General features: G+C 39.2%; 1 protein-coding gene across 3 annotated transcripts; it reads right to left on the reverse strand.

The window, feature by feature from the left end:
- Nucleotides 1-5,454: 5,454 nt before the first annotated feature.
- Nucleotides 5,455-11,334, reverse strand: LOC102297780 (zinc finger protein 502). Of its 3 annotated transcripts, none has more exons than XM_005924504.2 (2): nucleotides 10,986-11,334; nucleotides 5,455-8,720 (listed from the first exon to the last, which is right to left on the reverse strand). In XM_005924504.2, the coding sequence occupies exons 1-2, from the start codon at nucleotides 11,155-11,157 to the stop codon at nucleotides 6,244-6,246; spliced, it is 2,649 nt and encodes an 882-aa protein (XP_005924566.1). In that variant the 5' UTR covers nucleotides 11,158-11,334; the 3' UTR covers nucleotides 5,455-6,243. The 3 variants fall into 3 exon arrangements, with proteins under 3 accessions (XP_005924566.1, XP_042076679.1, XP_042076680.1); XM_042220745.1 differs by lacking the exon at nucleotides 10,986-11,334 and adding an exon at nucleotides 10,857-10,976; XM_042220746.1 differs by lacking the exon at nucleotides 10,986-11,334 and adding an exon at nucleotides 8,851-10,133.
- Nucleotides 11,335-11,788: the final 454 nt, after the last annotated feature.

Raw genomic sequence — 11,788 nt, forward strand, 5'->3', positions numbered from 1 at the left:
GTGGATATTGCCAAATTAACATACTTAATAAATTATGCCTCTAACTTTAAAGATGTCATTAAATGCTAAACACAATAACCCCTTTCAACTGCCCAGCAAAACAAAACAATTAATTGTCCTCTGGTGACAGCTATACTATCCATTACACCACTGAGTGTTTTTGCATTCTTAAAAATATTAAAGCACCAAAATGGTAATGTAACAATTACGCTTGCATGCTTGCCAGAAATTTTCAAAAGCACAACATTAAAAGATTAAAATTATACTTGTACTCTTTTCTTGGAAAATAGCAACTACTTCATGTTCTTTCAGCTTGGGTGGCTGTTCTTGCTTAGGTTAAAGTCTCTCATGAAGCTGTTGATAGCACCTAGACGACAAATGTGTGGTCCTGTGAAGTGCACGTTGTGTTGCACATAGATGTCTTGTAATTGTCACAACACATAAGGTTGTTTATTGTGTTCATGTATTAGAGGAACATTAACAAGTATACTTCTTGACATCTTTGTCAGACTGCTCTTATCCTTATGATGACTGCACTTTGTTCCTGAATTGAATTTAACATGACTCCCTGAATTTGTGAGACTAAGCTGTGTTCTTTTGATTACAATAAGAGGACCCCTTCATCACCCTCAACTTTCATCAGAATATCCTCTTTTGCACGATTTACTTTTAATAGATGACATAGTCGGTTAAAAAAAAAAATCAGAAAACAGTGGGTGACAGATACTTTATCTGCAAGTGTTTGCAGCACTGTTACATCAGACAAAGTATGAGCGCTGCACCGGTAGCAAGTTACATAATAATCTCTTATCATGAATGTGCATCAGAAAAAGTCAAAAATCAAATTTAAGATCACAATAAATCATGGTTTTGTAACTGGTAATAAAATCCAGTTTGATGCTGTGCAGCACACTACGCAGCAGATTATAACCAAAGGTAACATCAGCATGAAACAACTGTCTCTGAGCTCTGCAGTTAAGAGGCAATTATGAGATGAAGAACAAGCTAAAGCAAACCAAGAAAAAATTATCCCTGAGTTGAAATCTTTCTGTAAGTGTGATTCTTAGCTAAATATATCATGTGGAAGAAACCTTAAAAGCCACTGCTTCTCAAGCATGTAACAAACAAATGTGAGATTTCAGGATTACATTGAAATAATAAACTCATGCATGCAGAAAGCAGACATGTTGAAATAATATAGAGCCAAATCTCCCCCCCCCCCCCCCCCCCCCCCCCCCACACACACACACCAAAAAAGAAAATAAAAAGCAGCTTAGGAGGAAAAATGTGTTACCAAATCTTTTCTGTTAAAACTATCATTCATACAGTATATTGGCCCAACAACAATGAAGTGGTTAAATTCATGTGGAGCACCCATGAAAACATATCAGTCCCAATGGCAGCAGCAGCAAAGAGCAGAAATTAGCAGCCAGCCAGATGTCAACAAAGAAACCACAAGCAAATTTGCACAGAACATTAAACAGTCCGCATCAGCTGCAGCCTCAGCCTCGGCTTTTAAGACGCCTGTCGCCATGCCACGAGCACAAAAACTGACCGAAGAGAGCCGATGTGACATCACAAACTCACATTTTGCATATTAACACACAATTCTTACCTTGAAGGAGCAGGAGGCCTGCAGCTGGGCGTGAATGTATTTTATGATTAAAACGTTCGGTTTGTTGATAGTTTAACCTTTCTAATGCAATGCGATACGTACTGCTAAGAGCATAACATTTGCAAAGGTGCCGTGTAGTAGTATTGGAGTATAATAATCTGCAGAGGAATTTGGAGACCAAATGACACGCCGTGCAAAGGTGAAGAGGTGCGTTCAGTGTCTGGGTGTAATGAAGAGGATTTCCCTCGATGTTTTAGGCTAATGGAGTTGACAGGATCAGCTGCAATGCTACTTCTGATAAAGAGGTTTTAAGGCATAATGTTTACAATTAAAAGTTCAAGCATGGGTTTATTTTGTCATTTAGGATAATAACGTATGATAATGGCTTACTAATTAGAGTATGCTTTTTAAAAAAAAGTTCATTGCAAGAATTCTGAGAAAGATTAAGATGTTTGACGCAGAGAAGCATGAAAATGCAAACAGATTATACTAGCCGACACAAACAACAAGAAGGCAGTAAAACAAGTATCTAACGGTGTGTGTGGCCTGCTCCTTGGTATGACAGGCAGATTGGGGGAGTGAAACTGTGGCCCCTTCTAGTGCTGCTGGTCTATATCCTGTGGTCAAACTGTTTGAAAGTGAAGATATCGTTGGGATTCTGGGGGTTTCTATTTGTTAACACAACTGTGCTCTAAATGGAGGATTAAAATTATGAGTAAGGTGATTTATCTTGGGGCAATTAAAAAATAGTGCAGTTTGATTGTTTGTTGTTTTTTGTCTTTTTTCTGTTTGTGCCCTCGGCCGGCCCCGCCACAGTAGCGCTCCATCAATCACGTAATGAATTGTTACACGTAACAAGTCATGTTTGAAATTGATATTGTTGTGTGTGTGTGTGTGTGTGTGTGTGTGTGTGTGTGGGTTCGGTGCAGCCAGCTGTACAAACAGAGTCTGGATGACTCATGAACCCACCTGTGAGTTACTAATAGTCCGAAATGACAGTGGACCCACTGTGATTCTGTAACTCGGAGTCACTGATAAAGCACTGCAACAAAGCCTGATAAATATACAGTACAAAGAGGCAGGTGGGTGGTCTCTTCTACAGACAGATAGGTAGTCTTGGCCTGCTCTCCATTGTAAGAATCTGTTGTCAATTTCTTATCACTCTGTATATGCAACTATATAAATGCACATCTGACAGCAACTTCGGCACTAAAATAATATTTTTGCACTGACTAAACTTTTGATTATTGTGTAACTATAACAGTGCAGAGAGAAATGTGAGGAGATAAAGCATATAAGGGAAGGAAAAGAAGCAAATCCACAGCTAGACTTTTGCGATAAAAAAATCTGAAGATGTTTTCCGGATAGTCTGCTTAATTCTTAGCTAAATAGATAAACAATGACCAAAAAAGGGCTTTTAGTTTTACTACAAGAGTTTTAACTTCATACTGTAAAAATATTTTCCCAGGACCTTCGTGTTTTGCCTTTGTTTGTTAATATATTTATTTATTTCAGATTCTGCTCTTTATTTCTGCTGTGATCTTCTTTGAAGTCGTGCCCATACGCTCTGAGAGCTGTTCTGTCATCAGCTGCAGGTGTTTATAGCAGTTAGCTGTTTTCTAGTTGTTTCAAGATATTGTGGGGAAAAAATAGAAAATACTGTACAGGGATTGTTGATAGCAGCATGAAAGCAGCAGTTCAATTTGCAGATTTTTAAAAATCGATTATTAAATCACATTTTCTCATGATGCAGCCAAAAATATAATGGACAACATGATGGCAGAATGGGACTGAGTAAACAAGTAATCAATTTTTTTGTGTCCACTCACTGTTACGTGACCATGTGATGTATCTCAAATTACCACATTTTTGTTAGCCTCCAAATTACATTTTAACTCTTTCACCCAACAAATATGTACTTTTGTGAAGAACAATAAAAATAGTAGTTTAATTTGTAACATTTTTAAAACTTATTTTAACATTTTTTAATTATTTGGAAACCATAAAACTAAAAATAAAAACATAGGTCTTTAATATCTTTAGATAGACCTGACATTACACATGTGAACACACATTTGCCAGCCACTATATTAGGTACATTATTTCAACTACTACTTAACACAAATATCTAAGCCAATCACTTAATGCATTTAGATATAACAACATAGTCAAGACGACCTGCTAAATTTCAAAATGTGCATCATAATAGCAAAAAATATTTATTGATTTGATTTAAATGATTTTGAATGAGACTTGGTTGTTGGTCTGAGTATTTCAGTTACTGCAGATCTACTGGGAATTTCAAACACAACCATCTCTAGGCTGTGCAGGGAATGGTTTGAAAAAGGGAATATTCACTGATCAACAGTTCTCTGTGTGAAAAAGGTCCTACCAAAGGATACCTTAGAAAAGTGTTCAACAAGCGTACGCAAATATTAAATATTAACCTACATATACACCTGACCTTTGTAACTTTACTTCAGGCTTCAAAAGCAACTTAAGCAGTCTTGTTAAAAACTACTAATATGCTCTAAATAATGAATCATCATCAGAACACATGTTTAATAAGAGCAGAATTTATTGCACTGTAACTTTTTTCTCCTTCACTTACACAAAAACGAATCTCTTCATTCTTCTTGTCTCAATACATCACAAATAATTTAACGAAAATCAACGTGGATCCTACAGATTCAGAAAGAGCACACATTACTTATTGACAATTACAAAAGGCATGGTGGTTTATTGTAAACCCATTAATAAGACATTCACTGACTGTTTTACAAGTCTATGCTCTGATGACAAAAATGGGAAAAAACACTGAAAAAAAAAAAATCAAATAAAATCATTACCAACAAGACAAAAAAAACAAACAAACAAACAAACATTGTGTTCCTTTTGCTTGCTGTTCTAGTACAACACTTATTAACACATTGAGGCAATGAAGGCATTCTTGTGGCAAGAAGCACTTCTGTGTACTGTATTTAAACAACTGTAAAGCTCGTCAAAAGTCACAACCACTGGCTTTTGACTCGTCTGACTTTGTTGTCCATGATCTGTCTGATGTAATACCCAGATTTCTTTAACAAGAATATTTACAGATGTAAAAAACAATCCAAAAACCAAAGCATTTGCTTAAGCAAGAGCAAATGGTACAGAATTATAAATATGTAAAAGTTCACTATCATACAAAACCTTTAAAAAAAATGAAACAGCTTTTTATAGGAAATACCAAGAGGCGTCAGCTTTCCCTGCAGAGTTGGATCTGATATAATATTTACATTGCATTTAGTAATTAATAGTCATGATTATCAAATAATTTAACATTTGCTATAAAAATAAAACTGACTGACTATGGCTTTTGTCCTGAAATATATCGTTTCCCGTTTTTAAATCAGTCACAGGATGTAATGTACCGAATTTCCCAGAGGAACCCACCCGAGGGATTAATAAAGTTTTATCTTATCTCTTATCTCTCTTATCTAATGTGCTTTTACTCCCAGAAGGTGGTGCTAATGCAGTTTGCAGCCACCATTGCACATAAATGGAAACTACCAACAACCCGAAAAGATGGAAAAGTCCAGCCATCAAAACTCTCTGTGAGTAATAAACGACAATGATGTCCAGCGCAAAATGGTCCAGGTAAAGCCAGCATTTGACATCTACAGGAAGTGGTGTCTGAAAAGGGCTGGGAAAATCATCAAAGACCCCAGTCACCCATCACATGGACTCTTCACCCTCCTGCCCTCTGGGAGGCGCCACAGGAGCCTCCAGACTAAGACCACCAGGTACCGGAACAGCTTCTTCCCCACAGCTGTCAGACTCCTGAACTCTGCCTCCTGACAGCTGACCCACGTTAACACATGGACTGAACATACACACACCCACAACCACCTACACACACACACATTGGACAACTGTATATTCTCATTCATAACATACTTCACACCGTGTACATATTACATACCACAATAGACCCATTTCTGTAATATACTTACATATCTATATTATTGCTAATATATATTGTAATATATCTATATCATGGCTAAAGCACTTCTGGATGGATGCAAACTGCATTTCGTTGCCCTGTACCTGTGACATGTGCAATGACAAAGTTGAATTCTATTCTATTCTATTCATTTTAGGGGTTAACCGTTCTGATACAGAATTTTCTTTTTGAGTTGCCATAATAAGACTGGTCTTGTTAAGGCCGTATTTAGAATGACATAGTGCAAAAGTGCAACCTTCTCTGAGAAATGCAGACAAAAATAACACAGAATGGAAAGAAAAAAAAGCTCTCACGTCGACTTGTAACAGAAAAGTGTAAGCCAAGAAGGAAAGGGAAAACATACAATCTTTTTGTCACAAATAACAAACTGTCATCAGTGTAAAGCTTTCTGTAGTATTTCCAGTATTTGCTTGTAAGCCTTGAAAAGCATAGCTCTTTGCAGATCTTTTACTCAAAGTGACCTTCCTGAATTGATTTTTAACTTCTCACTAGTACCAGAAAAATACACAATAAAGAACCCTGTTTGACCTCAACACCTGGAATGTCCAAAAAATTCAAAACTATGAAGCAAATCACAAGAAAACGAAAAGCAAAAACAAGTTAATTCATTTGGTACGACCAGTTATTTGGCGGGTTTTTCTGATTCGCTTGCATGTGCACGCTCTTTATGCTTATGAAGTTTTAACCAGGTGGAGAACTGTTCCCCACAACTAGTACATTTGTAGGGCTTCTCGCCAGTGTGCATCCTCATGTGTCCTTTCAGGTCGGTTTTGTGACTGAACGCCTTATCACACACGGTGCATTTATACGGTTTTTCACCTGTATGTGTTCTGGTGTGCCTTTTCAAAGTCGTGTTGGTAGCAAATTTTTTCTTGCAGTAGGTACACTTGAAGGGCCTTTCCCCCGTGTGCACTCGCAAATGATTCTTGAAAGCAGAAGAATCCGCAAACTCTTTACCGCACTCGTTGCAAGTGTAAGGCTTCTCACCAGTGTGGATTCGCATGTGCTTCTTCATGTTCACACAGGCGCTGAAGCTTTTCCCGCAGGTGCTACATTTGTAAGGCTTTTCCCCAGTGTGAACCCTGGCGTGCAGGTCGAGATTATAACGTCGGTTGAACCCGTTTCCACAGACGTCGCACTTGAAGGGCTTCTCGGCTGAATGAATCACTAAATGTTTATTTAAATCCCAACTTTCCCGGAACATCTTGCCACAAGTCTCACATTTGAACGTCTTCTCAACTGTGTGGCTCTTCATATGAAATTTGTAGTTTTTGAAGTTGGACATCACTTTGCCACACCGGTCACACTTGTAAGGATTTTCCTCATCTTTGGCATTACCACCATCATTCTGGCTTGATGCTTTTAAGCGTTTTTCACTTTCCCTATGTCTCTTCTTTTGTGTTGGATCAGTACTTCCACTTGATTTTTTGCTCCCATTGTTGTTTCTCTTACTGTGTCTTGCCTCTGTAGTTTGGGTGGATTCCCCACTCTGATCCTTATGTCTTTTCCGTTGTGTTGGGTCGGTGCTTCCTCCTGATGTTGCGCTCCCATCATTTTGTCTTTTCAGCAGTGCTGCTTCCTTACTACTTGAAGACTTTGCGTCTCTATGTCTATGCTTCTTTTGTTTTGTTAAATCCCTGCTTCTGGTTGATGATGTTCTCTGATGTGTAAGTTTCCTACTTGAGGTTGACGTAGTACTTGTAGTCTCATCACCAGGCATCTTATTTGGCGATGTTTCTGTACTTTCGGCCAATGTGGCTTCGTCACTGTTAGAATTCTTACTTTGTGCCATTTCAGTGTTTGAAGGAGAAGCTAGTTTTCCTTCACTCTGCTTCTTTTGTGCTAGGTCAGGACTTGAAATTGAGGATGTGTTCCCCTCAGTGGGTTCTGCCTGAACTGGACTTTCATTTGATGCTACCTGTTCATGGTCACTAGTCTTATTTTGAATTGGCTCAGTACTTTCCATTGATATGTCGTGACATGTAAAGTCTGGTGAAGGCTCAGTGATATCATTTGCGTCCCAGTCTTTATGCTTCTCATTTGGCATTAACTGAGGAGTTGTACTTGATGACATTTTTCCATCTTTGAGTTTCCTACTTGCAGCTAAATCAGTACTTCTGCTTGTTTTTTTCTTGCTGTGTTTCTTTCTAGATGCATACTCATCACTTGTAGCTGATGCTCTCTTACCACTGCTTTTTTCATATAGGCTGACAGATGAGCTTGATTCCCCATCGTGACTTGACTTATTTGCCGCTGGCTCACCATTCCCTTTTAACGGGGGGCTCGCTTGATCGTGTTTCTCATGTGGCGTTACATCGGGGCATCTAGTTTCTGTTGGGCTCTTTGTTAGTGTTTGTTCAGTGCTTTTTGTAGATGTTGTGTAGTCACCACTTTGTTTTGTGTTAGTCGTTAGGCCAGCAGTTGCAGTTGACGTTTCATTCCCATCTATATGTTTCTTGTTCGGTGTTGGCTCAGTACTCATAGCTGATGTGGTCTCACTATTACATCTTACAGTAGGTGTTAACTCAGAATTACTGGTTGATGATGTGTTTTCAATGTTACAACTTCTATCTGATGCTGGCTCATTGCTCTCATTGGTACACACCTGTCCTTCCTCTGTACCACTGTTTGCTGTGCTGCCTACATCATTGTTTTCCTTACCTAACGGCTGCGCTGCTGTAATAGCTGATGATGTGTCCGTATCGCCTCTTGTTGGTGTTTCACTTCCATAGTTACAAGTTATGTCAGCTTGACTCTCCCCTTCATCTGAGTTGTGACAGAAGAAATGGTTGTCATCATCTGGAGGTGGTACTGGAGAACTCTCTCTGTCACGTTCCTCTTCATTAGGGACACTGGGTTTGGGATCATTACTTGCAGCAGGATTCGTTTGGTCAGGACCTGAAGGCTGAGACTGATCACTGCGGACACTTTGATCAGTTGAAGCTGGAGTCACCTTAGGAGCAGCAGGCGCCTGCTGCTGTTTGAGCTGCTGTCGTTCCTGACTGATGCACATTTCCTCATGTTCATCTTTAATCCGTGTAATATCAGGCTGAACAGTGGAGTCACTCTGCTGCTGACTCAAAGAAGTATTTGCAAGATCTAGAGGGAGGAAGGAAAGAATGGGACAGTGTTTAAAATACAATTTTTTGGCTTATAGCCATTAGCTAAAAATGACACTTTCTGTATGTACATTGTTTATTAGTGATAGAATTTAAAAGCCATGCATCACCTTGAATGTGACAGCATTCATCTCTGTGGCAACTTATAAGGATTAAACTGCCGATAAAAACTGTAACATGCTTTTAAACCGTCCCTTAGTCGTGCTGCAATAGGCTTAGACGTTCTGGGGGACTTCCCATGATGCACTGAGCATTTCTGTTTCACTCACCTATCTTCACTCTGAGTGTTTATGTATCACAATTGCATTCAGTCATTAGTAAGTATTTAATTTTGGCTGGACATCTAAATGTTGAGGTTTGCATTGTAATACTGTAGGCTCTTTCCCTACAATGTAAAGCGAATCGACTTGGTTGTGAATTGGTGCTACATAAATAAAATCGAATTCAATTTTAAAGTTGTTGTACATTATTAATAATTGTATTGGTTTCTGAAAAAGGAGCAAAAAAAGTTTCATTCTGTAAAAAGCATTTCCAAATACAAAAATCAGTAGTGCTATAGTCACAAAGACAGAGACCTGTAGGTGGGTGTTTAGAGCTAAAGTCTATCTACGGAACTGATAAAAAAAACAAAAAAAAACAAAACAATAATTGTAGTATTCAACTGACCTCAACCTCAATAATCAACTGACTTTCATTTTCAGGATCTAAATTTAAAATTATAGGACTGTCTCTTTAAAATCTACAAAGCACCCAAGTGTAGGGAAACCAGACTCACCACCAAGCACACTAAAAACTATTCTCTGTGAGTTTAAAGGTATAGGCCAAAAATGTAGACGGCAACCCCAATGCAACCTCACCTAAAGGCATTATTTGGCACATCAAAAGTTATTTATCTCCTCATCTGATCCTGTGGACTTGTGCAAATCATTCATCTGTGAACTAAGAAGCAGAACAGGACAAGCCCCGTGCAGTCCAGGGAGAGACCGTGCAAATTACAGCTCTAATAATTAATGAGGATGTGTCCTCATCATCATTAACGACAACTGAGACACATACTAGTAAGACACTGGATACATTTTGTTCTAGCTGTTAAAATGAAACCTGCTGGGAAGTTTAAATGCAAAAATGTATTGATGTGATATGTCACCAAAAATAGTATCTCGGTATTGTATCTAATAACTCCGCTTAGTTGTTCATTTCCATTGCTTGCTGAGACACAGATGTGTTAATGATTGCCTTGTCCATAACTCATTACCCGCTCGACCTTACACGTGACATGAGACGACTTCCCCAAGACATGCATCATCTATATAAAGCTGGGCATACACTGTGCAATTTTTGGCACGAGTCGTGCGACCGTTTTGGCGATCGGTCCGATTTTGACCTTCATCGTGCGTCGTGCATCGTGTAGTATACGTGGGGTAACGAGAAGCGATTAACACCTCACGACCAGCTCCCGATCATCAATCGCTTGGTCGTGAGGGTGTCACCGCAGCTTCTCACACTGCGCACGCGCAAACACAAATGTCAGCGAAGAAGACGGCGCGGCACGGCAGTGCAGCGTGAGATCCGGACACAAGCGATGGAGGCACAACTTGTAGAACTATGGCAAGCTCATCCGAGCCTTTTCGATGAGGCCTCACAAAATTATCACAACAACCGTGAAAATAGTTGGGTTTACACTGCTGCTCAATCACAGCTGCAATGCTAATGTTTTTCATTAGCAATTTAGCAAAGTTGATGGTGGTGGTGTGCGTGTCTGTGTGAGTGAAAGGGAGAGCGAGCGAGCGACAGAATTTCTGTTATAACCTTCATTTTATGGACGCACAGTGTGAGCACTCAGGTCGCATCAGAGCATCGGGGCGTATACTGTGAGACCTGCATCGTGACCTACGAACATCTAACCCCTGCGAGTCAATCGTACAGTTTGAGCAGGAGCTGAATGGCGCGACTGAAAAAACCGCACAGTGTAAGCCCAGCATTACAAGGATCTTTGGTTCAGCTGAGGATTTGAGGACTTTGTGTCAGCTTTTGTTACATTACCGAGGTACAACATCCAGCTATTAAAAATAAAATAAATTGTGTAATTCAGTGGAAACCAAATGGTGCATTATACCTGTCAAACTGGTCTGACCACACATTGATCCAATTAAGAAATGAATATCCAAGGACTGATTCATTTTAACAAGTCATCGTTTCAAACATAACAGGACTCTTTACTGAGGAGCAAGGTAATCTGACCGACCTTTATCCTGCAACTTTATCTCCGGTGTGAACACCGTATCCAGCAGCCTGCGTTGACGTGCGATTTCTGACTCGTACTCTTCTACTCTCTTTTCAAACGCTCCCAGTATTTCTTGGGCAGCTGCTGTTAGTCGATCACAGACAAACTTACGCATGCTTTGAACGGGATACATTGTTACATCTAAAATGTAGACGCTTTGACTTCGAAGCTGCCTAAACTTGCGCACTTTTCTTTTAACTTCCGCAAGTGATACTGGGCGATATACACATCCTGTACCCGCTCACTACCACCACCTACTGTCCGGCGTGCAAAAGGCACGCATACATGCATATGTCACACTTACATGTTTCAAATAGTCAAAGAATTTTTAATATTAAGAAAAACCATTTATAAAAATAACTCGAGTAAATACAAAATGCAGTTTTGCAATGATCATTTCATTTTGTAAGGGAAAAAAGCTCTACAAACTTGCTCTCTACAAACTCTACAAACCTGGCCCTATGTGAAAAACAAATTGCCCACACTGCTGACCACAAAAAACACACAGAGTGATCTCATATTTCCTCCCAAAAACCCCTGAACACTGTTTTATGTACTTGTGAAATTCTTTCTATGGAACTGTAAAGAGCACTATGATCAATATTTACATATATAAAGCGATACAGTGGTTGCTTTAATTAAATAGTTTGAAAGAAAGATAAGAATTAAATGCATGAGTTTCTCGTTCCAGTATTACATGATATGATATGCTATTATATGATATACTACAGTATTGTTTGGACTGGCCACGTTGATGGCTGTGG

The sequence above is a fragment of the Haplochromis burtoni genome, unplaced genomic scaffold (assembly GCF_018398535.1).
Source record: "Haplochromis burtoni strain Fernald_Lab_line unplaced genomic scaffold, NCSU_Asbu1 Contig_54, whole genome shotgun sequence".
Taxonomy (NCBI): Eukaryota; Metazoa; Chordata; class Actinopteri; order Cichliformes; family Cichlidae; genus Haplochromis; species Haplochromis burtoni.